The sequence below is a fragment of the Symphalangus syndactylus genome, chromosome 14 (genome assembly GCF_028878055.3).
Source record: "Symphalangus syndactylus isolate Jambi chromosome 14, NHGRI_mSymSyn1-v2.1_pri, whole genome shotgun sequence".
NCBI lineage: Eukaryota > Metazoa > Chordata > Mammalia > Primates > Hylobatidae > Symphalangus > Symphalangus syndactylus.
Window position 1 is genome coordinate 15,795,954 of NC_072436.2, and position 24,204 is coordinate 15,820,157.

The window sequence follows — 24,204 nt, forward strand, 5'->3', positions numbered from 1 at the left end:
GGAAGCTCCTACTCCAGGGAGCACATCAGGATGTGAAGTTGGCGGGGCTCAGAGTCACAGGCAGGGCTCCTCAAGGCAGGCTGGTGAGGGTCCTTTGTTCTGTCCGACCTTCTGAGGGCCGAGTAGCCTCCCTAGAGCTGCAGCTCCACCCCCACTCCCACCTGCACCCTTGGGCTCCTTCCTCCTGCCTCACCGCCCTCTGAGACCACCATGAGCCCTGCTGGATCCTCAGGGCCTCTGCTGTTGCCCTCAGTGGGACCCACAGACACCACAGAGCTCCTGTTGCCTCCCCTGCAGAGAAGCAGCAAATCCAGGCTCAGCAGAGCTATCGCCCAGCCCTGCACACAGGCCGCAGCTTGCTGTCTGCAGAAAAATCGACTTTCAGCCGGGCGCGGTGGCTCACGCCTATAATCCCAGCACTTTGGGAGGCCGAGGCGGGCACGTCATGAGGTCAGCCAGCAGATTCTGGCTAACACGGTGAAACCCCGTCTCTACTAAAAGTACAAAAAATTAGCCGGGCGTAGTGGCAGATGTCTGTAATCCCAGCTACTCAGGAGGCTGAGGCAGGAGAATCACTTGAACCCGGGAGGCAGAGGTTGCAGTGAGCCAAGATAGCACCATTGCACCCCAGCCTGGGCCACAGAGCAAGACTCCGTCTCAAAAAAATCGACAGTCTATGTGTTTTTTCTGTATGTGAAGCACAAGAGTGCTGAGGTTAAGCCAAATTACAACTGAAAGACCAGGAGATTCTTATTTTGAGAGACAGGGTCTCACTCTGTCACCCAGGCTGGAGTGCAGTGGTGCAATCTCTCCTCACTGCAGTCTTGACCTCCTGGGATCAAGCGATCCCGCCTCAGCCTCCTGAGTAGCTGGGACTGTAGATGCAAACCATGCCCAGCTAATTTCTAATTTTTCGTAGAGATGGGGTCTCCCCATGTTGCTCCAGCACTGGGATTCCAGGTGCGCGTCCCTGCGCCCAGCCCGGCCCTTTATCGTGTGAAGGGTTAGTGATAGACAGGGCCCCCTATTCCTCTCACCCATCCTTGAAGCCTGAGTCCACCTGATTTCTCGTCACTCCATGGCGGGGATGGGAGGGAATGACCCGGAGTCTGAGCATCACATGGGGCTGGGTGGCTCCACCCACGTCCACATCCAGGGTCCAGAATCACAGAAGCCCCATCAGAGTCCAGGTGAAGCAGCCTGCAAGCAGGGAAGGCATCCTCCCCATGAACCGCAAGCCTGCACAGCTCTGCTGGGGAGACTGGGGCCTGTTTCCCCATCTGCACCTCGCCCCAGGGGCGAGGCCTCTCAGCACCAGTGACCCCACGAAGGTCTGGCAGATGGCCTTGGCGTCAGCATTCCAGCCCAGCTCTCCGGGCTTGGTGAGATCATAAACCTGAGGCAAGGACAGGTGGTAAAATTTCAACTTTATTTGGCCAATGTGTTCAATTCGATTGTGAAATAGAAATGCCTGAAGAACTGTCAACGTCTGAATCAGCTCCAGCATCCTTGGCCACCTCCCCACACGGGAGTCAAGGGTCCTGGTTCTGCCTCGAACAGGCCACGGGCCATGGGCCGCGCTGTAGAGAGGCCAGTGGTCACAAACAATGAGCCCACGACAGGATGAGGAGCCCTGGCTTGAGGGAAGGGGAAGGCCCAGGCCTGTGCTGGGCCCCAGGGCTGGCAGCCACCAGCCCCTCTTCCAGGCATGGGGGACACCCTGACAGGATCTGGAAGTCTCCATTTACCCAAAAAATGCAAGAGCCATGATCAGTCATGGCAACACTGCACATGGTGCTGAGTGACCGTGTCCAGTCTGGCTCCGTCCCTCCCACACGGGGGACAAGCTTCTCCGAGGAGGCCTGGCCAAGGTGGAACAAATACCCTGATGTCGAAAAACGTCTAAAAATCCCACAAATGGAATTTTCAAAAAGAGCAGAAACCTCCCGCAGGAGGGAGGCAGCGAGACTCCGAACACTCTAGCAAGCACTCTGGACAGACCCATGTATGAAAAAGTACATCATGGTTTCAAGAAACAAGCCCCACCAGGGTGGGCTGCCTGGAGATGGATCCCTTTCCAAAAACCGAAAAGCAGAAGGAAGAGACGGGGGTGAATGGACGGTGTGTGGGGGTGAGGTGTCACTTCAGAAAGGTTCCCTGGGTTTCCGGCGATGCCCTCCTTCAAGCGAGGGCCACAGGCTTCGGGAGCGTGCGCTGCTGCTGGGTGTGCAGCCCCCGAGGGGTCTCGGCAGCGCCCGGGTCTGGCTTTCCGTATTACAGTTCATCTTTCACAGCTTTCTGATCATCATCTTCCTCCATGTCTGGCTCCTCTGCTTCTTCCAGGTCTTCGAGATCCTGGGATACAGGAAAAGGGGTGGGGGTGTGGGGGGGGCAGTTTAGCTGCAACAGCTGAGGCTGCCGGCCCCCAGCACCCCACGCTGCTCACACCGGGAACTAGCTGGCCACGGTGGACATGGCCACCGGCCACTGGAGCAGCCAACCCTGATCTTTACGAGATACACAGGGGTCTTCCCAGGAAGAGTGACGCCGGGGGGATTTCTGCCTATAGCAGGATGAATCAGGAACCCTGGGAACCCCAGCTCAGCCTTGGACCCTTCCACTGGGCATGGCAGGCGTATGTGTGCCTCCCAGCTTGGCACCATGGAGTCTACAAAGGGTCCACATCTCAGCAGGGACAACAGCCCAGTGACAGGCCATAGGCAGCACCAGGGGCTGGCCCCGCATCCCCAGCCTGGGCAGAGTGTTTCCACCTCCCACTGTGCACCAGCACTCCCAGCAGGCCCTGCCAGCCTGGGCTGACCCTGCCCTCATCTCCCTCACCATGGTCAAGCACCCCGCCCCTGCCGCATGCTCCCAACACCAGCCTTCCTGCTTCCCCGGCAGTCACCACTGCTGCTGGCCACGCATTGATGGGCAGGACTAAGCTCCCAAGGGCAGACCCATGTCTGCTCCCTTGTGCCCGGGCCCCGCCAGTGGGCTGGGGATGGAGATTTGAGTCCAAGTTAGCGGCATGTGAGGAACCAGTGCCATGTGTCTGAAAAGATTTTCTAAGCAAAATCTGGTTTTTAAAGATGCCTTCAACCTCGCCCCCTAAAGAAGTGCTGGCCAGGGAGAGCTGTTTCAGCAGAGCACTGGGAGCACATCCCTTGCCGTGCTGGGCAAAGATGTGGGGCCCCAGAGCCCTGGACGCAGACGTGCCTCCAACAGCACCATTCCCATCACAAGCCAAGCCCAAGTGGGCATGTCCAATGGGGTCAAGGGGCTGAATCCCAGAGACCAGCCCAGGGCTGCGACCCCACTCACGTCATCATCCCCTGCCCCATCCTGGCCACCGCTCTCCAGGAACTTCTTAAAACCATCCAGCGTGCGTTCCCCGTTGTAATCGATGACCTGTGGAAGACAGGGATGAGTGCAGGGGCTGGTCTCGGCCCACAGCCAATCTCCCGGCATTGGCTCCTCCTCTCTAGAGAAAGGCAGAGCAGGTCCGGTCCGGTGGCTCACACCTGAAATCCAGCACTTTGGGAGTTCAAAAACAGCCTAGGCAATATAGTGAGATCCCATCTCTCTCGAAAAACATAAAAAGGTGGGTGCTTCTGAAGGAGCTCCCACAGCTCTTCTTCCACCCAACTAGCCCCAGGCTCCTTCCAGACAGGCACCCAGGCTGGCGTGGGGACCACTGCTCTTCCCAGAGCCCGCCCCAGCCCCGTCTGGAGGGAAGGCGCACCGTCCTGTCGGCACTGGCAGGAAAGAACTTGAGTGTGGGGAAGCTGTGCACTTTGACAGCCTCCACCTCGTTGGCAGTCGAGTCCATCTTGGCGATGATGATGTTCTCATGGTCCTTGTACGTCTCTCCCAGTTTATCCCAAATGGGAGCCAACTGTTTGCAGTGACCACACCACGGGGCATCTGAAAAGAAAGCAGTTCTAGGGTGTGTCCTGGACACAAAGCCACTGGCAGACGCTTCCCCGGGAGTCTGCCCACCTCGCGCGTGCCCTAGCGGCACGGACCTGGGGAGCTGAAAGGGCAACACTTACAGAACTCCACGAAGACGTTCTTTTTCTCATCAAAAGCCACGTCTTCAAAGTTCTTCCCAACAAGCACCTTGACAGGCTGCTTGTCCCAGTCCTCTGGCAGCTCCTGGCTCATCAGGTGGGGCTGGAGGGCAGGCAGGGCACGGTGAGGGGCGGCGACGCCTGGGGGACCACAGAGCTCCCCAACCCTCACCTTGCCTGGGGCTGAGGTGCGCGGCTGCCCTGGGCACACCAGGATGGCAGCCGCAGACGCCGACAGTGCCAAGAATCCAGAAAGAGAAGGCTGGGCCAGTGGGCTGGGCCCAATGAGCCCACACAGGCCGCACCCTCGCCGGCCAGGAGGTTTCCCTGAGGAGCATCTGGGCCAGCCGTGTCAACAAGAGGGCTCCTACAGGTCCCCAAGGGTGTGACAAGAATGGTGGTCTTCACACCATCTTGGGCTCCGTCCTCTTACTCTGAAGATCTTACTTTGAGGACAAAGCCCAGGACACTGAGAGCCCAGAGACCCCAAGGTGGCGGCTCTACCTGGGAGGCAGCCCTGGCCCGGGATGCGCCCACACCTTGATTTTGCCCTCCAAGAAGCGGTGACAGAACTCTGTGATCCTCTCTGCTGTCAGCTCATCCGATTCGGGCTTGTACTTGGTCATCTCCTCCTCCAGGGTGATGAGGCGCACGGCCGGGCACTCTTCCTTCTTCAGGCCAAAGAACTCGAGAATGCGCTGGTTGTCGGTGTGGTCGCTGTCGATGAAGATGAACAGGATCTGGGGGAGAAAAGGAGGTTGCACAGGTGCGGGAGATGGCTGGCCTCTGCCTCCAGCCCTGACTTCCTTCGGAAGGTGCGGGAGACGGCTGGCCTCTGCCTCCAGCCCTGACTTCCTTCAGAAGGTGCGGGAGATGGCTGGCCTCTGCCTCCAGCCCTGACTTCGATCGGAAGGTGCGGGAGACGGCTGGCCTCTACCTCCAGCCCTGACTTCCTTCGGAAGGTGCAGGAGACGGCTGGCCTCTGCCTCCAGCCCTGACTTCGATCGGAAGGTGCAGGAGACGGCTGGCCTCTGTCTCCAGCCCTGACTTCGATCGGAAGGTGCGGGAGACGGCTGGCCTCTGCCTTCTGCCCTGACTTCCTTCAGAAGGTGCGGGAGATGGCTGGCCTCTGCCTCCAGCCCTGACTTCGATCGGAAGGTGTGGGAGATGGCTGGCCTCTGCCTCCAGCCCTGACTTCGATTGGAAGCAGACCGTGCTCCTGGTGCCTTTTTCCTCCAACCTGGACTCTGGGGTTGCCCAACCAGACCAGCAGGTGACTGGGAGCAGAGGTCTGGCCTGGCTGGCCCCTCGCCTACATCCAGGCTGTCCTGAATCAGATGCCCGGTCCGGTCCAGGAGGCAGCCTCAAGAAGGACCCACACTTCTGTCACCTCGGGAAGAGTTGTACTGTTCCCTGGCACCACCCCACGAGCCACCCAGAGGAGCAGCTCACCTTGCCCTTGAAGCTCTCGGCTGCTGTTTTGAAGTTGCTCAGTTTGCCGTCATAGTCAGACACACTCTTCGGCAAGAACAGCAGGATGTGAGTCTTGATTTCACCTCCAAAAATCTTCGGGGCTGTCTGTGTTATAAACTTAAGTTACTGGGTCTGAGTCACACACTATTAATACAGAATGTTCTCCCAACGGCCTCCAATGTCAGACGCTGGACAGCAGTGGTGACCGGGAGCCTCATGCCACCCCCAACCCACTCCTCCCTATCCCCAGCCTGGGGGCTGCAGGGCAGCAGGGGAGCCACACCTGCTCGGTGAACTCGATGACAAGGGGCAGCTGGTTGTGTTTGATAAAGTCCAGCAGGTTCTCCTTGGTGACCTCCCCTTCAAAGTTGTTCCGGCCTTCATCAAACTGTGGACAGAAGGGGGCCCTGACTGAGCGTTGCTGCTGGGAGCACAGCCCCTGGGCCCATGTCTCCCTGGACATGGGAAGTCACAGCAGCCAGCAGCCCTGCCCTCCCGTGGGGTTTTGAGCCCCAGGTCCAGCAATGGGTACAGGACATGACTGTTCCTTGACAGCCAGACTGCTCCGGCCACGGCCTTATGGCTGCCAGTGAATTCAACGGCTGGTTTCACATCCACAACTCAAGCCTGGCACATGTGGTCTTCCAGCAATCCTTGAAGTGTGGCCCATCCCCAGGGCCCCCAACCTTTTCAGGGCACCCATGTGGTCAAAGCTATTTTCTTAATTTATTTTTGAGACAGTATTGCTCTGTTGCCCAGACTGGAGTGCAGTGGCACGATCTCGGCTCCCTGCAACTTCTGCCTCCCGGGTTCAAGTGATTCTCCTGCCATAGCCTCCCGAGTAGCTAGGACTACAGGCGCCCGCCAGCACACCTGGCTAATTTTTTTTTTTTTGTATTTTTAGTCGAGATGGGTTTTGGTTTTTTTTTTTACCATGTTGGCCACGAAGGTCTCAATCTCTTTTTTTCTTTCTTTCTTTTGGTGACGGAGTCTTGCTCTGTCGCCCAGGCTGGAGTGCAGTGGCGTGATCTCCACTCACTGCAAGCTCCGCCTCCCGGATTCAAGCCATTCTCCTGCCTCAGCCTCCCAAGTAGCTGGGACTATAGGCGCCCGCCACTACTGGCTAATTTTTGGCATTTTTAGTAGAGACGGGGTTTCACCATGTTAGCCAGGATGGTCTCGATTTCCTGACCTTGTGATCCGCCCGCCTCGGCCTCCGAAAGTGCTGGGATTACAGGCGTGAGCCACCGCGCCCGGCTAGTCAAAGCTATTTTCACACTCACACTTCTCTGGCCTCTGCCTTTTCACTCTCCCTCTCACGTGCTGCGGCACAGAGCCACAGAGGCTGATGGGTGCATGGTGTCGCAAGAGCAGGAGGGCAGGAGAGGAGAATCCTGCTGGAGGAATCTAAAACACCACTCAGCACTAAATTGTTTTTGTCTGGGAAAAACTAGTTTCCATAAAGATGTGATTTATGATAACATGTAATGGGATTATTATTCTTTTAAAGTAAATTTGGCCACAGTGGCTCAGGCCTGTAAGCCCAGCATTTTGGGAGGCCAAGATGGGTGGATGGCTTGAGGCCAGGAGTTCAAGACCAGCCTGGCCAACATGGTAAAACCCCATCTCTACTAAAAATACAAAAATAAGTTGGGCGTGGTGGCGGGCACCTGTAATCCCAGGTACTTGGGAGGCTGAGGCAGGAGAATCGCTTGAACCCAGGAGGCAGAGGTTGCAGTGAGCCAAGATTGCACCACTGCACTCCAGTCTGGGCAACAAGAGCGAAACTCTGTCTCAAAAAGAGGCCAGGTGCAGTGGCTCACACCTGTAATCCTAGCAGTTTGGGAGGCTGAGGCAGGTGGATCACTTGAGCTCACGAGTTCGAGACCAGCCTGGCCAACATGGTGAAACCTCGACTCTACCAAAAATACAAAAAATTAGCTGGGTGTGGTGGTGCGCACCTGTAATCCCAGCTGCTCGGGAGACTGAGGCAGGAGAATCACTTGAACCTGGGAGGTGGAGGTTGCAGTGAGTGAAGATCGTGCCACTGCACTCCAGCCTGGGCAACAGAGGCAGACTGTCTCAAAAAATATATATATATAAAAATCAGTTGGGTGTTGTGGCACCTGCCTGTAATCCCAGCTACTCAGGAGGCTGAGGCAGGAGGATTGCTTGAGTCTGGGAGGTAGACATTGCAGTGAGATCGCACCACTGCACTCCAGCCTGGGTGATAAGAGTGAAACAGGCCAGGCATGGTGGCTCACGCCTGTAATCCTAGTACTTTGGGAGGCTGAGGCGGGCGGATCACCTGAAGCCAGGAGTTTCAGAGCAGCCTAGTCCAACATGGTAAAACTTCATCTTTACTAGAAATACAAAAACTAGCTGGGCGTGGTGGTGGGTGCCTGTAATCCCAGCTACTTGGGAGGCTGAGGCAGGAGAATTGCTTGAACCCAGAAGGCGGAGGTTGCAGTAAGCCAAGATCGTGCCACTGCATTCAAGCCTGGCGACAGAGCGAGACTCCATCTCAAAAAATAAACAATAAAAATAAAGAGAAAAAAAACCATTTTTTACATTCTTAGTTCTAATTTCTAATGCAACAGATCCTGAAAGGTGCAATCCACGTGCCCGTAAGGCTCTGGGACCCCTAATAATGCACGGCAGCTTCAGGGAGTCCTAAGGCCACAAGATGGAGAGGATGTGGCGGCCCAACCACGAGGGGTCAGCCTGCAGCTGAGGATGCGGCCTCGGCTCAGGCTCAGAGAGGCGCCCCTATGCTGAGGCTCTTCAAGTGAGAATTTCGGGTGAGCCTTCCATCATTCCCCCTGAACTACTTTTTTTTTTTTTTTTTTTTTTTGAGACAGAGTCTCGCTCTGTCGCCCGGGCTGGAGTGCAGTGGCGCAATCTCGGCTCACTGCAAGCTCCGCCTCCCGGGTTCACGCCATTCTCCTGCCTCAGCCTCCGAGTAGCTGGGACTACAGGCGCCCGCCACCGCGCCCGGCTAATTTTTTGTATTTTTTAGTAGAGACGGGGTTTCACCGTGGTCTTGATCTCCTGACCTCGTGATCCGCCCGCCTCGGCCTCCCAAAGTGCTGGGATTACAAGCGTGAGCCACCGCGCCCGGCCTCCCCCTGAACTACTTTCTATTTTTAAAATTTATTTTATTATTTTTTGAGATGGGACTTTTACTATTGTCACCCAGGCTGGAGTGCAATGGCGTGATCTCGGCTCACTGCAACTTCCACCTCCCGGGTTCCAGCGATTCTCCTGCCTCAGCCTCCTGAGTAGCTGGAATTACAGGCATGCGCCAGCACGCCTGGCTAATTTTTGTATTTTTAGTAGAGACAGGGTTTTACCATGTTGGCCAGGCTGGTCTTGAACTCCTGACCCCAGGTGATCCACTTGCCTCGGCCTCCTAAAGTGCTGGGATTATAGATGTGAGCCACTGAGCCCGGCCCGAACCATTTTATTTTATTTTTTTTGAGTTTCACTCTAGTTGCCCAGGCTGGAGGGCAGTGGCAGGATCTCGGCTCACTGCAACCTCTGCCTCCCGGGTTCAAGCGATTCTCCTGCCTCTGCCTCCCAAGTAGCTGGGATTACAGGGATGCGCCACCACGCTTGGCTAATTTTGTATTTTTAGTAGAGATGGGGTTTCTCCATGTTGGTCAGGCTGGTCTTGAACTCCCGACCTCAGGTGATCGGCCTGCCTCGGCCTCCCAAAGTGCTGGAATTACAGGCGTGAGCCACTGCACCTGGCCCGAACTACTTTTTTTTATTTATTTATTTATTTATTTTATTTTATTTGAGACTGAGTTTTGCTCTTGTTTCCCTGGCTAGAGTGCAATGGCACAATCTCGATCTTGCCTCATTGCAACCTCCGCCTCCCGGGTTCAAGTAATTCTCCTGCCTCAGCCTCGCAGGTAGCTGGGATTACAGGCATGAACCAACACGCCTGGCAAATTTTGTGTTTTTATTAGAGATGGGGTTTCTCCATGTTGGTCAGGCTGTTCTCAAGCTCCTGACCTCAGGTGATCTGCCCGCCTTGGCCTCCCAAAGTGCTGAGATTACAGGCGTGAGCAATCCGCATCCAGCCAAAAAAAATTTATTTTATTTTTATTTTTTGTAGAGATGGTCTTACTATGTTGCCCAGGCTGGTCTCAGACTCCTGGCCTCAAGCAATCCTCTTGCCTCAGCCTCCCCGAGTGCTGGGATCACAGGTGTGAGCTACCAAGCCTGGTCCCCTCAAACCTTTTTTTTTTTTTTTTTTTTTTTTTTTTTTTTTTGAGACAGAGTCTGGCTCTGTCCCCCAGGCTGGAGTGCAGTGGCACCATCTCGGCTCACTGCAAGCTCTGCCTCCCGGGTTACGCCATTCTCCTGCCTCAGCCTCCCGAGTAGCTGGGACTACAGGCGCCTGCCACCATGCCCTGCTAATTTTTTTGTATTTTTAGTAGAGACAGGGTTTCACGATGTTGGCCAGGATGGTCTCGAACTCCTGACCTCGTGATCCGCCCACCTCGGCCTCCCAAAGTGCTAGGATTACAGGCTTGAGCTACCGCGCCCGGCCCCCCCTTTTTTTTTTTTTTTTTTGAGACAGAGTCTTGCTCTGTCGCCTACGCTGGAGTGCAGTGGCGCAATCTCAGCTCACTGCAACCTCCGCCTCCTGAGTTCACGCCATTCTCCTGCCTCAGCCTCCTGAGTAGCTGGGACTACAGGTGCCCGCCACCACACCCAGCTAATTTTTTGTATTTTTAGTAGAGACGGGGTTTCACCGTGTTAGCCAGGATGGTCTCAATCTCCTAACCTCGTGACCCACCAACCTCAGCCTCCCAAAGTGCTGGGATTACAGGCGTGAGCCACTGCGCCCGGCCCCCTCAAACTTCTTAAATGAGACTTGGGGAAATAAATCACGCATCCTTTCTCTCTGGCCATTTCCATGTATGCGTCCTCAGAGTAACTTGGAGACCAGGTGCCACTTCCTGCTCTTGTGCATGCTGTGCCTGGGCCACCCTGACCTGGCCTCACTGGCAAAGAGCTGATGCTAAATCAGGACACAAGCACCAACCACCCTTCCCGAGCCCGAGGGGCAGAGGCTTCTAAGCCTGCTACCTCTTCCCCAGAGGGGCAAAGGTGGATAAGAAGAGGCAGAAAAGCCAAGGTCAGGAGGCCCTTGGAGGCAATCCTTTGGAACATGAGCTGCTGATCACAGCCGGGCTCCCAGTGGCACTGGTGGGCTCGCACTGTGCCCAGGAGTAACGCTGGGCCGCAACTGCAGGCAAACAGAAAATCCCCCCACCCCTGCGAAACAATGTCTCCGGCTCCCTCCAGAGTGTCAGACACTGCCTACACCATCTCATGCCAAGACGCCAGGAGGAGACGCTGCCGCAGCTGTCCCAGGGCTGCCATCGTTTCAGCAGAGATGCCACACCACACTCAATCACGGTCTACTGTGGGAAGGGAAACTGGTCCACTTAGCAGGGCACAGCGGCAGGAGGCCAGCCCTGCCAGGCCACAGTGACCCACAGCATAGAAAGGCCCAATGCAGGCCGGGTGATATGGCTCACGCCTGTAACCCCAATGTTTTGGCAGGCCGAGGCAGGAGGATTGCTTGAGCTCAGAAGTTCGAGACCAGCCTGGGCAACACGGTGAAACCCCATTTCTACAAAAGTATTAAAAAATAGCCAGGTGCGGTGGCGCACACCTGTGGTCCCAGCTACTCAGGAGGCTGAGGTGGGAGGACTACTTGAGCCCAGGAGGTCGAAGCTGCAGTGAACTGTGATTGTGCCACCGCACTCCAGCCTGGTAACAGAGCGAGACCCTTTCTCAAACAACAACAGTAACAGGCCCAGTGCTGCCGGCTGGTGAAGAAAAAATGAAATATCAGAAGCTCTCACACCCACGGTGCCAGTGACCAGCAGCCCCCGCAGAGGCTTTCCTGGGTTGCAGTGCCTGCTAGGGAAGGAAGGGAAGAGCAGGCCACACAGGAGCACCCTACTCAGCCAGGCTGCCCACTGTGGCCACTGCACACACGGGAAGGCCTCACTCACTTTGAGGGATGGGGGTTAACAGCCTAGTGGAAAAGGAACAAGTTGGACTCATCCTCTCAGCTGTGGGGTGAGCTCTGACTTCCAGGGCAGCCCCTACCGCGTGCACCAGACAGGGGGCCGGGCTTCTGCCTGGAGCTGCCTGCAACGACCACGTTCACCATCACAGACACCTAGGCCACCTTCGGTGGGCAAGAAAGCGCCACCCATCAACTGGCATCAAACCCAAGTGGGGTTGTCTGTACCCAGCTCTAGTGGACTCCAGAAAACGGAGGCAGAACGGTAACCTGTGGGGAGCCCACATGGATGGCCACGTGTGAGCCTTGGCAGGCAAGAGCAACGAAACCACCCTCCCAGCCTTCACAGACACACAATCACCAAACTGTCCAGAGTCACAGCGGCCACTGCAGACATCCAGGGCACTGAAGGAGCTGTGGGCTGTGTGACGAAACAGGGTTCGCAAGTTTCGTGGGCCCTGGAGAAAGTCTCCCCCAGAACCCAAGTTTCAGGACAAGACTTGGAACTTTCTCTTTAATAAAAGCTCTAAAAAGACCTTTGGTTCCCTCAACTTTATCCAACACTTCATTGGCTTTTTCTAGTCAGATGTTTAATTTTCTGGGCACCTTGCAATGGCAATTGACTAATTTAGCAACTCTCTTCCCTTCAGGGAACATCAAGAGAATGTCTCCTGGTAAAGAGCATCTACAGTCTTTTTTTTTTTTTTTTTTTTTTGAGACGGGAGTCTCGCTCTGTCGCCCAGGCTGGAGTGCAGTGGCGCAATCTCGGCTCACTGCAAGCTCCGCCTCCCGGGTTCACGCCATTCTCCTGCCTCAGCCTCTCCGAGTAGCTGGGACTACAGGCGCCCGCCACCACGCCCGGCTAATTTTTTGTATTTTTAGTAGAGACGGGGTTTCACCATGGTCTCGATCTCCTGACCTCGTGATCCGCCCGCCTCGGCCTCCCAAAGTGCTGGGATTACAAGCGTGAGCCACCGCGCCCGGTCCGCATCTACAGTCTTGAATTATCTTGAGGAAGTGGCTGCAAAAACAGCTAAATGACAAGAACAAGAACATGGAAGCATGCCATCCTGACCCACCCGCACCACCACGCTCCAGGAAGCTGGCTCTACCCTCCCTCCTACCTGGTCCCAGGGAGTGTTGGATGCTCAGTGCTTACTACAGAAAGTGAATGGGTCGGTGGCTCACACCTGTAATCCCAGCACTTTGGGAGGCCAAGGCAGGCGGATCACGAAGTCAGGAGATCGAGACCATCCTGGCTAACACGGTGAAACCCCGTCTCTACTAAAAATACAAAAAAATTAGCTGGGTGTGGTGGCGGGCGCCATGTAGTCCCAGCTACTTGGGAGGCTGAGGCAGGATAATGGCATGAACCCGGGAGACTGAGCTTGCAGTGAGCAGAGATCGCGCCACTGCACTCCAGCCTGGGCAACACAGAGAGACTCTGTTTCAAAAAAAGAAAAAGAAAAAAAAGAAAGTGAATGGGTTCCTCATGTCCAAAACCACTCAGCCCCAATCCTAGAGGCTGCCCCTCTGACCGTTTGCCTTATGATGCTGCTGTCTAAAAGGTTCTTCTTCTCCCCTCTGGAAATGACACAGGACAGGAGCTGAAGGTCCGACTGCCCCCGGCCGCCCTCCTGCCCCTCACTCCCCAGGTCCCTCCTCTCCCGAGACTTTCTCTCCTATCCACACTACCCTGGCTCTAAGCGGCACAAACCCACGATCACCCACATCCAGGTTCAGCTGTCCCTAGAGCACAAGCGTGCGGCCCCAGCCCCACCTGCCTGGTGACCGAGAAAAGAGACAACAGAAACCCACAGGCCCCATCATGATGCTGTGCAAACAAGGACCCTGCTGTGTCCTGGTAACGGGGAGAGGCGGCTAAGAGGCCACACTGTCCAGGAGCCCTTCCCCAGGAGAAGGACAGCGGGATCAGGACGGCAGTTTTCAAAGTGGATCTTTAGGAGTCGTAATGCCCTTGGGGCCGAGGGGCACACGAAGTATGGGTGCCAGTTGGGTGGGAACATGCCCAGAGAGCCAATACTCCAGACCTCTGGTGAGGAAAACGTTCTGGAAATAGGAGGGATGCTGCATGACGCTCTGAATGTAATTAATGCTTTAAAGTAGTTAAGACGTGGCTGGGCGCGGTGGCTCACGCCTGTAATCCCATCATTTTGGGAGGCTCAGGTAGGCAGACCACTCGGAGCTCAGGAGTTCAAGACCAGCCTGGACAACACAGCAAAATCCCATGTCTACCAAAAAATACAAAAACTTAGCTAGGCGTGGTGGCACATGCCTGTAGTTCCAGCTACTTGGGAGGCTGAGGTTAGAGGATCACTTGAGCCTGAGAAGCAGAAGTTGCCGTGAGCTGAGAATGCACCACTGCACTCCAGCCTGGGAGACAGAGTGAGAAACCCCATCTCAAAAAAAAAAAAATGGGGCCAGGCGTGGTGGCTCACATTTGTAATCCCAGCACTTTGGGAGGCTGAGGTGGGTGGATCACAAGGTCAAGAGATTGAGACCATCCTGGCCAACATGGTGAAACCCCACCTCTACTAAAACAAAAATTAGCTGGGCATGGTGGTGCACGCCTGTAGTCCCAGCTACTTGGGAGGCTGAGGCAGGAGAATCACTTCAACCCAGGAGGCAGAGGGTGCAGTGAGCCGAGATCGTGCTACTGCACTTCAGCCTGGCGACAGAGCAAGACTCCGTCTCCAAAAAAAAAAAAGGTGGGGGGGGGGGGGCAAATGTTGTTACATGTTTTATCATAATTGAAGAAAAAAAAAAAGCTAACACTCAAAAGCAGCTCTTCTGAGGTGGCTGTGGCAGGAGAGTGGCCAGAAGGCCCACAGCTGAATGTGAAGGCCACAGGCATCAGTGCCTCCTACACCCCAACTTGGCAAAGCTGCAGAACATACCTATTGGGCCAAAGGTGCCAGGAGCAAGGTTCCCTTAACGATAAGGAGAGCAACGCCACCCTCTGCAGACCAACCCCGGAACTAACCTGGGCAGAGCTGCCTGGGGCCACTCACCTTCTTAAAGAGGACAACCCCATCTTTGTCGAGCTGGTATTTCGAGAACACGTCACTGTTGGAAGTGATCCCAAATGGTATGTCATCGATGGCCTCTGCTGCCTGCAAGAACTGCTTGGCAGAGTCCGACTCCATGTCCTGAATGAGGAGGGAGAAGCAGAGGTAGTCACGATCCCCCAGCACCAAGCAGTAGGGCAGACCCTGTAGTGCCCAGGCCAGGGGGGACACGTGCAGAACTGCCAGCCGCAGGCCGTGGACCCCTCTTCAATGGATGACAGAAGGAAGGAAGACTGGAATAACGCTCTGGTCTCTACCTTGAAGAAGCCGATGACAGCCACCTCACTGGACTCCACCAAGGACTCTGCAGCTGCGCCGTCAGGCAGGGTGGTGGCAGCCGGGCCCGTGCGCTTCTTCAGCCAGTTCACGATGTCATCGGCCTCTCTGCCAGCTAACCCCAAACAAATGTAGGTTCCACTCTCAAACAGGGAGTGCCGCTTGCCCTGCCGGGCCTGTTCCTGTCTCTGCTCTCTGCCAGCCAGGCTCAGGACACCTGAATCAACCTAAGCAAGATGCTCTCCCACCATGGAAGAGGTCTGGTGCCGTCTGCCCGCCTCCTAAACCCCCGTGTACATGAGACTGTGGTTGTGTTTATGGGGAGTGGAGAGAGAAGAGGGTGATTCTGTCTCTGAATAACAAGATCACAAACCCATTTTTTTTCTCTGATCTCTCTGCATTTTCTTTTGACACAGGGGCTCACTCTGTTACCCAGCTGGAGGGTAGTGGCAGGATCTTGGCTCACTGCACCCTCCACCCACTGGGCTCAAGCGATCTTCCCAACCTCAGCCTCACGAGTATCTGGGGTACAGGTGCATGCTACCACACCCAGCTCATTTTTGTATTTATTGTAGAGACGGGGTTTTGCCATGTCACCCAGGCTGGTCTTTAACTCCTGTGCTCAAGCAGTTTGCCCACCACGACTTTGCAAAGTGCTGGGATTACAGGCATGAGCCACCAATCCCAGCCTTTTTTTTTTTTGGAAGATAGGGTCTTGCTCTGTCACCCAGGTTAGAGTGCAGTGGCATGATCATGGCTCACTGCAACCTCGAACTTCTGGGCTCAAGCAATCCTCCTACCTCAGGCTCCCAAGTAACTGGGACCACAGACATGTGCCACTACACCCAACTTTTTTTTTTTTTTTGAGACGGAGTTTCGCTCTTGTTGCTCAGGCTGGAGTGCAATAGTGTGATCTCGGCTCACTACAACCTCCACCTCCCGGGTTCAAGTAATTCTCCTGCCTTACCCTCCCGTGTAGCTGGGATTATAGGTGCCCGCCACCACGCCCGGCTAATTTTTATATTTTTAGTAGAGATGGGGTTTCACCATATTGGCCAGGCTGGTCTCGAACTCCTGACCTCAGGTGATCCACCCGTCTCAGCCTCCCAAAGTGCTGGGATTACAGGCATAAGCCACTGCGCCCAGCCTGTCCTCTGCGTTTTCTAAATTTTCTTTGACATGTACATCCATCAAACACACACGTTCTCACCCAGGAGTCTGACAGCAGGCCTCATCTTAGAGAGGTGGACAGTAACTCAAAACTCAGTGCCAGTTTTTCTACCTATGGGAACAGGCTGACACCTAGCCCACCTAACTCCCGCCTCCTAACTTATCCCAGGCATTTCAGGAGTTCTCGCCAATGGCCCACCCTACATGCCTCCCAGACCAGGAAGATGATGACACACTTTTATGCCACCAAAGGCAGTCAACTGACAGGGAAGAAACCTACTCCTCCTGGGAGACTGAGGCTAAGGAATGATGACCCTTTCCCTCCTAGAACTTGACTCCCTGGTCCGAATGGGGAAAACCCCACTCAGATGTAGAAGGATTCTGCCAGTGCTAACAAGACGGTCACCAGTGACAAGTGGATTTAGGAGTGCTCATCTGCAAACCTGAGTGTTAGTGACAGAACCACGGTTGACTTTTGACAGAGCACTTCCCGTTCCAAAAGTGAACATGGTAAAAAATGAGAACATCAATCACACCTGTAATCCTAGCACTCTGGGAGGCCAAGGTGGGTGGATCACGAGGTCAAGAGATGGAGACCATCCTGCCCAACATGGTGAAACCCCATCTCTACTAAAAATACAAAAATTAGCCAGGCATGGTGGTGCACACCTGTAGCCCCAGCTACTCAGGAGGCTGAGGCAGAGAATCACTTGTACCCGGGAGGCGGAGGTTGCAGTGAGCAGAGATCGCATCACCGCACTCCAGGCTGGGACAGAGCGAGACTGTCAAAAAAAAAAAAAAGGAAACATCAAAACAGTCAAGTGAGAGGCAACCACAGAGGTGCTGCCACTAGAACAGGACAGGGCACACCTGCTTAAGGGGACAACCCTGCTAACACTGGAATGAGCTGCTTTTGGGCTACCCATCATTTGCATCTGACATGCCACAGAATTGGTTTTATAAACGAGTTTTCTTTTGCCACAGTCACTGATTTGGCTACACAGGGGCTCGGCCTCCACTAAGGCAGCTTCAGAGGCAGACGAGCAGCTGAGGGCCTGTGCTACAGACGGAGTGGGGTGGGCTTGGATTCGAGGTCTGCTACCGACAGGCGCGATGCTGTTACTCAGCTGCTCCAAGCCTCAGCCCTTTGTCTGGGAAAAGCCTGCCTCACAGAGAAGATGCAAGGAGAAATCACGCAAGCACGTGACGTGGCAGCTGGCACGCTACAAACAATAGCTAGCAGGTGTCACCCCGAGAGCTATAGCTATGCTGCTGCTCCTAGGAACAGGGGCAGCACAAACAGCCCATGTGGCCAGAAAGGCACCAGTCTCCCTCTCCTTGATGGTCAGTCTCCAAACAGACCTCAGCCAGCCACCCCCAGGATGGCACCAGACAAGACAGGTTCTCCATTCGAAGGTTCTTCCAGGATGAAAACTTTCCTCACAGGACCCTCAGGGCACAAGTGGACAGAGAACCCGGCCTGAGGAACGGGATCCCTCCAAGCCTCTGGAACCCGGCCTCCCCACCGCTCAGACAGCTGCCCATGCCCTTCCAAGTCGGCAGGCCAGTCCCTCTCTAAAGACAGTTCAAGGGCAGTGCCACAGCCACACCTGTATATTCCTTTGGGGAAGCCGTATCTCCATTCTTGAAGAACTTGATGGTGGGATAGCCGCGCACGCCGTACTGCTGGGCCAGGTCAGACTCCTCCGTGGCGTCCACCTTGGCCAACCTGATCTCGGAACCTTCTGCCTTCAGCTTCCCAGCGGCTTTGGCATACTCAGGGGCCAGGGCCTTGCAGTGGCCACACCAAGGGGCATCTGGAAGCGTAAATGAGATGCTAGAAAGCAGCCTTGATGCCTCGGCAGTGCTTCCCTTTTTCCTCTGGCATTTCCCTTCATAAAAACCTTATCTACTCACCAAGATAACCCCTCCTAACGCACAAGGCTGAGCTGATAGCCTGGTGTTCTTGGGCAGTATCAGGACAGAGGCCGTGAACGACAATCTACCACCAACCAACACCAGCCCCCACTCTGCTAGGTCACCATCAGCACAGCAAGACAAACCTTTCAATGGCTGCTGACTTCTTATTACCTGCAGGCAACTAAGGCAAGGGTCTCCCTAGAATTTCCCTTCAAGATTACAGACAAAAGTGAAGAAATGAACGTGGCGGCCTGTACCAGCACTAGCTGTTGAGTATGAGATGCACATCCGTGCACACAGGCCCTGAGTTGCTTAGGGTGAGGGAATAAGACGATCTGTCAAGAGTTAGCAACTGTGTCGGGCACAAGATTCCCACCCCAGGGACAGAGCTCAAATCCTTATGGACATGAGGAAGCCTTGGGATTCTCGTCTGAGACACCATCGGAAGGACTGCTGTGGCAAGCTGAAGGTGGGATGGGCAGGAGCGGGGCGCCTTCCGGGTCGGCCCCCGGGGAGGACTCGGCAAGGCTGGACACTGGCTTGCTCTGTTTGCTCACACAGGTCGATCCTGTTCTTCTTGCACTAACAGGAAGATCCTGCCGTGCGCAGGGCGGGCACCGGGACGGCCCCCCGGCTCCCAGCCCGACTCTCACCCCCAAGTTGCCCCGGACATGGCCCCCAAGGCGGGCAGGAAGGGAGCCCTTCAGTCCCGGGCGCGCCGGGGGTCCCGGCTCCGGGGGCTGCCGGGCCGTGCCTGCATCCCAAGAGCCTGGCCCAGCGGCCCAGAGCCCCGCCCGCCCGCCAGGCCCGGCGCTCACAGAACTCCACCAGCAGGTACTTGTGGGCCGCCAGCGCCTCCGCGAAGTTGCTTTTCCGCAGCACCAGGACGTGGTCCTCCTCCTCGGGGGCGTCGGCGCACACCAGGGCGGCCACGGCCAGGCACAGCAGAGCACGGCGCAGCATGCCGGACGCGGAGCAGGCGGGGCGCTTCGGTTGGCGCCGCCGGGACAGCGGGGGCAACGAGAACGCGCGCTGGTCCCGGCCTCGCCTTTATAAATCCTGGGTCCCGGGCGCGCCTGCCCCCCGCCCGCGCGCGCTGGCCGCGGCGCGCACGCGCCCCTGGGGCCTACCTTCGATTGGCCGGCGGACTTCGAGGCTCGTCTTTGCCGCTCTCGGATTGGACACTCACACTAGGCCTGGCCCCGGATTCGGAAACGCTTCTGAGGGTTCCCTGGCCTTCGCCCGGGATTGGCCGAGGACCTCGCGCTCGCTGTCTTTCTTAGCCTCTCATTGGCTCCCGACGAGAACTTTTTCTGCCTTGGCTTCTAATTGGTGGCTTTCGCCTACACCTTCCACGGGTCTGAAATGGCTGCCACTTTCGGTAGCCCGGGCTCTGCGCCTCCTGATTGGCCAAGGGATGCGCGCACTCTGCGCGTTCCTTCGTCGAACGTGGCAGTGGGGCGGAGTTCCCGGTCTAGGGGCGGAGCTGCGGCTGCGCCTCCGAAACCCCTCGTGTTGCATTCTGACTGGACCGCGTACCCAACTGGCACGCCCCCCCGGACCCGGGCCGGAAGCTGGGGTGACGCAATTTCCGGCGCGCGTGTCAAGCGTGCGGCGGCGGCCCTGGAAGGTGGGGTCGGCCATCTAGGGGCGGCGGTGGGCTCGGTGTGTGATAGCCGGCCCGGTCCGACGCGCTCCGCGAGGTCACGCGAGACACCCACCGAGGCATGGCGGCAGGGCCTGGGCACGGGAATCGTGCGCACAGGGCGAGGAACCCTCGGAGGGGATGAGAGCACAGGGCGGGGGTTAGGAGAATGGGGCTGGAGAGACGGGCGGGAGGGGCAGGAACTGGGCGCCTGGGACCTGCCGGCTCCCAAGCCCCAGGAAGACGCTGCCCATGCGTGGAGCGGCCGCAGGAAAGGTACTCCCGGCTAAGGCCTTCAGGGAGCGGCCCTTTTCCCTGTGCGATCTCTTCCCTCCTTTCCCACGGGTTGCCACATTCTGTGACGCTGCCCCTACTCTGGTGCTTCTCAGATGCTATGGTCGGCTTAGGAGACCTCGCAGCCGTTACACAGCTGTGGAAATACCCTGGGCGCTGGGCGCTGCTTCACTCCGAAGGCAGCAGCTGGGTTTACCTCCCGACTCGACCCGCCACTGAGGCTCCTGAGCACTTGAAATGTGGCCAGTCCACCCGAGACGGGCTGTGAGTGCGCAATGCACATTAAACTTCTAAGACTGAGTGTGCGGGGCCGGGTGCGGTGGCTCACGCCTGTAATCCCAGCACTTTGGAAGGCCGAGGCGGGCGGATCACGAGGTCAGGAGTTGGAGACCAGCCTGATCAACATGGTGAAACCCAGTCTCTACTAAAAATACAAAAATTAGCCAGGCCTGGTGGCGCGTGCCTGTAATCCCAGCTACTCGGGAGGCTGAGGCAAGAGAATCGCTTGAACCCAGGAGGCAGAGGTTGCAGTGAGCCGAGATCGTGCCATTGCACTCCAGCTTGGGCAACAGAGCGAGACTCTGTCACAAAAAAAAAAAAAAAAAAAAGACTGCGTGTAGGGGCTGGGGGACAGAAGGTACGGTATTTCGTTAATAGCTTTACATTGACTACTACATGTTGAAATACTCTGTATGCATACGTTGGATTACATAATAATATTGAGGCCAGGTGCTGTGTGGCTCACTCCTGTAATCCCACCACTTTTGGAGCCCGAGGCAGGAGGATCCCTTCAGCCCAGGAGTTCGAGACCAGCCTGAGCAGCATAGTGAGACCCCCGTCTCTACAAAAAATAAATTAAAAAAATTAGCCAGGCGCGGTGGTGTGCACCTGTGGTCCCAGCTACTTGGGAGGTGGAGGTGGGAGAATCACTTGAGCCCAGGAGGCTGAGGCTGCGGTGAGCCATGATCCCACCACTGCACTCCAGCCTGGGCGACAGATCGACACCCTAATTTTTGTATTTTTAGTAGAGACAGGGTTTTACCATGTTGGCCAGGCTGGTCTCGAACTCCTGATGTCAGGTGATCCACCTGCCTTGGCCTTCTAAAGTGTTGACATTACAGGCGTGAGCCACCGCACCAGGCCTCCTCTTTTATCTTTTTTTTTTTTTTTGAGAAGGAGTCTCGCTCTTTCACCCAGGCTGGGGTGCAGTGGCGCGATCTCGGCTCACTGCAGCCTCCGCCCCCTGGGGTTCACGCCATTCTCCTGTCTCAGCCTCCCGCGTAGCTGGGACTACAGGCGCCTGCCACCTCGCCCGGCTAATTTTTTGTATTTTTAATAGAGACAGGGTTTCACTGTGTTAGCCAGGATGGTCTCGGTCTCCTGACCTCGTGATCCTCCCACCTCGGCCTCCCAAAGTGCTGGGATTACAGGCGTGAGCCACCGCGCCCGGCCTCTCTTTTATCTTTTAACGTGGCTTTTAGAAACTTTAAAATTACATAGATGGTCTGCATTTTGTTACTGTTGGACACTGGCAGCCCTCCCTCTCCCTCACTGCCTGGCATGTGCTGCTCTTCTTTTCCCCAGGTGCCTGCCCTCTCCGTTCCTCCTCACTTTCCTCCGCTGGGAATCGGCACCACCACTGATTTTAAAGTTGAAACTTGTCAGGCAAAACGGAGGTACTCCCACGTTAAATGTATACACGTTGACTGCAATAGCATCCTGACTTTTGAAATGGTAAAACGTAGAGCAAGTTGCTTTTGTACTTTGAGAGTTTCTGTTTGTTGATCAGTTGTTCCTGAGAACATGCTTCTCCTTCCCACAGGGAACTCCCTCCACTAGAATACGAGTTCTTTGTGGTCAAGACTGGGTCCCCTGTGCCCCTCCCCCCAGTGCCAGCGGAGCAAAGGTCAGTCAGCAGCATAAGTTGTACCTGCTGGGAGAACTGTCTGCTTCCTCCGGGTGACTTTTCCGGCCTAGAAGGAATATGATTATGTGCCTCCCTGAGCACTGGCCTGGAGCCCACTCAGGAAACACCATCTCTTCATAAATCATTTTGGTTGCAGGCATTGTCCCTTCTGCTCTCTGGACGATGGAAATTGCTTCAGGTCACTGCACTGTCTTCCAACGTTTTTGTGGTTGCCATGAACTGTTGTACAGACCACAATTTGGGGCCTGAGACAAGCTGGGCATGGTGTTGCATGCCTATAATCTCAGCTACTTTGGAGGGTGAGGCAGGAGAATAGCTTGGGCCCAGGAGGTCGGGGCTGCAGTGAGCCATGATCATACCACTGTACTTCTGTCTGGGTGACAGAGACCCTGTATCTTACAAAAAACCCCACCCCACATTTGTACCACATCTAGATACGAGGTCAGAGTTCAGATGCCTAAATATTGGAGCTTGTGTTTTGTCCACCGTTGGGGAAAGAGTGAAGAGATTTGACATACCATAATGTTGATTAGCTTGTGATGGTTTGGTGGCAGCTTAGGCCAGAGCATACAGTAAAAAGGAAAAGTGTTCACAGACAATGAAAACTGGGACCAAGTGGAGAATACTCAAGGCACACAGACCAGGCAAGGATCCCAGTGGCCGTGGATAAGTCTCAGGCTGGCTCTGGGCCAGTGGAACACACCTCAGTGCAGGTGAAGGCCTAGCCAGGGTAGCAGAGGGCAGGGCTACAGAACAGCAGCCCAGGTGGCTGTGGCCGACCTGACATTCTCCTATGAAAACCAGGTGCCCAACCAGGACTAACCTAGATAGATGGCAGCATTTTTTTTTCTTTAAAGACAGGATCTTGCTATGTTGCTCAGGCTGGTCTCGAACTCCTGACCTCAAAGGATCCTCCCCTCTTCAGCTTCCCAAAGCACTGGAATTACAGGTGTGAGCCAGCATGCCCAGCCGAATCAGTGTCTTAGACAGATGCTGTGGCTGCCCATAGTGTCCTCTCAAGGTGCCTCTGCCCTCGGACTGGCTTCCTACACCAACCTGACAGGTGCTTGAGCAAACGTGGGCTCTGGTAAGGCTGGAGGAGGAAGTCTGGTCTGCGATGGCCTCAGACGCCCTCCTCTATGGGGGTTGCTGAGTGGATGGAAATGTGCAGGGCATAGGTCCTGCCCCCAAGAATGCAGGCTGGTTCTGCTGGGCACCTACAGAGGGCTGATGTCCTTTTCCTGAGGCCTGCTCCTGTGCCTTCTAACCCTAGGGTAAGAAGATGGGCCGTGTTCACCTCATGCCCAGGCCCTTCGAGGAGTGTGCCCTTGAGGGTCAGAGCCCCCGTGGCTGGTATTTCTTTGGATCATCACAGGTGCTCCAGACATCCTTTAGGGAGTCTCAGGCTTGGAGAAGGGACCCATTAAATGTTGGTTAGTTGGGTTTTTTTGTTTGTTTTTTGTTTTTTTTGAGACAGAGTCTTGCTCTGTTGCCTAGGCTGGAGTGCAGTGGCATGATCTTGGCTCATTGCAACCTCCGCCTCTCAGGTTCAAGCGAGTCTCCTGACTCGGCCTCCTGAGTAGCTGGGATTATAGGTGCGTACCACCAACCCTGGCTAATTCTTGTATTTTTAGTAGAGACAGGGTTTCACCATGTTTGTCAGGCTGGTCTCGAACTTCTCACCTTGTGATCCTCCTGCCTCAGCCTCCCAAAGTGCTGGGATTACAGGCGTAAGCCATCATGCCCAGCCAACTGGTTAGTGATTAAATGTTTTGATTGATGCAGCTTTTAAAATGTAGTGTGTGTATAATATTACTCTTTTGAGACAGGGTCTCACTCTGTCACCCAGGCTGGAGCGAGTGGTGCAGTCATGGCCCACTGCAGCCTCTGCCTTCTGGCCTCAGGTGATCCTCCTGCCTCAGCCTCCTGAGTAGCTGGGACTACAGTTGTGCACCACCATGCCCTCCTAATTTTTATTTTTTTAGAGATGGGGTCTCCCTGTGTTGCCCAGGCTGGTTTTGAACTGCTGAGCTCAAGTGATCTGCTTCTGGCCAGACACTACTCTTAAAAGTAGAGTTCTCAGAGCAAAACAGCTCCTTTTCAACCTGCAGTCCAGTCAGAGGTGTGGTGGGGGTAACAGCAGGCTCATGGGTACCTGGGCAGTGCTCCGAGGTCCCTCCTGCGTTCCCACTGAGCAGCAGCCCGCCGTGCCCGGAGTGGAGGCGAGAAATCCAGCAGCAGCGCGGTGGTGAGCGTGGGCCCTGCGGAGTGTGGCAGGCGCT

General features: G+C 55.6%; 2 protein-coding genes across 3 annotated transcripts; one reads left to right on the forward strand and one right to left on the reverse strand.

Moving 5' to 3' along the window:
• Positions 1–1,410: 1,410 nt before the first annotated feature.
• On the reverse strand, positions 1,411–19,249 carry P4HB (prolyl 4-hydroxylase subunit beta). Of its 2 annotated transcripts, XM_055241035.2 has the most exons (11): positions 18,875–19,249; positions 17,747–17,953; positions 14,948–15,081; positions 14,634–14,771; positions 5,830–5,934; positions 5,526–5,651; positions 4,613–4,813; positions 4,056–4,176; positions 3,746–3,927; positions 3,325–3,411; positions 1,411–2,355 (listed from the first exon to the last, which is right to left on the reverse strand). In XM_055241035.2, the coding sequence occupies exons 1-11, from the start codon at positions 19,017–19,019 to the stop codon at positions 2,275–2,277; spliced, it is 1,527 nt and encodes a 508-aa protein (XP_055097010.1). In that variant the 5' UTR covers positions 19,020–19,249; the 3' UTR covers positions 1,411–2,274. The 2 variants fall into 2 exon arrangements, with proteins under 2 accessions (XP_055097010.1, XP_063473453.1); XM_063617383.1 differs by having other exon boundaries at positions 1,411–3,927; positions 18,875–19,216.
• On the forward strand, positions 19,018–23,720 carry LOC129462911 (uncharacterized). Its single transcript, XM_063617035.1, has 5 exons — positions 19,018–19,328; positions 19,442–19,977; positions 20,091–20,259; positions 21,580–21,729; positions 21,818–23,720. Exons 1-4 carry the CDS (start codon positions 19,018–19,020, stop codon positions 21,716–21,718), a joined length of 1,155 nt encoding a protein of 384 aa, XP_063473105.1. The 3' UTR covers positions 21,719–21,729; positions 21,818–23,720.
• The last annotated feature ends 484 nt before the right edge of the window (positions 23,721–24,204 follow it).

What these genes read in the sequence shown, in the direction of transcription:
- P4HB (XM_063617383.1), bottom strand. Translation starts at nt 19,019, where the DNA reads ATGCTGCGCCGTGCTCTGCTGTGCCTGGCCGTGGCCGCCCTGGTGTGC. An exon ending in CTGTCATCGGCTTCTTCAAG is followed by an intron (nt 14,772 to 14,947) that starts GTAGAGACCAGA and finishes CTCCTCATTCAG; the next exon opens with GACATGGAGTCGGACTCTGC. An exon ending in GGGTTGTCCTCTTTAAGAAG is followed by an intron (nt 5,935 to 14,633) that starts GTGAGTGGCCCC and finishes TTCTGTCCACAG; the next exon opens with TTTGATGAAGGCCGGAACAA.
- LOC129462911 (XM_063617035.1), top strand. Translation starts at nt 19,018, where the DNA reads ATGCCGGACGCGGAGCAGGCGGGGCGCTTCGGTTGGCGCCGCCGGGAC. An exon ending in CCGAGGACCTCGCGCTCGCT is followed by an intron (nt 19,329 to 19,441) that starts GTCTTTCTTAGC and finishes CACTTTCGGTAG; the next exon opens with CCCGGGCTCTGCGCCTCCTG. An exon ending in GTGGAGCGGCCGCAGGAAAG is followed by an intron (nt 19,978 to 20,090) that starts GTACTCCCGGCT and finishes GGTGCTTCTCAG; the next exon opens with ATGCTATGGTCGGCTTAGGA.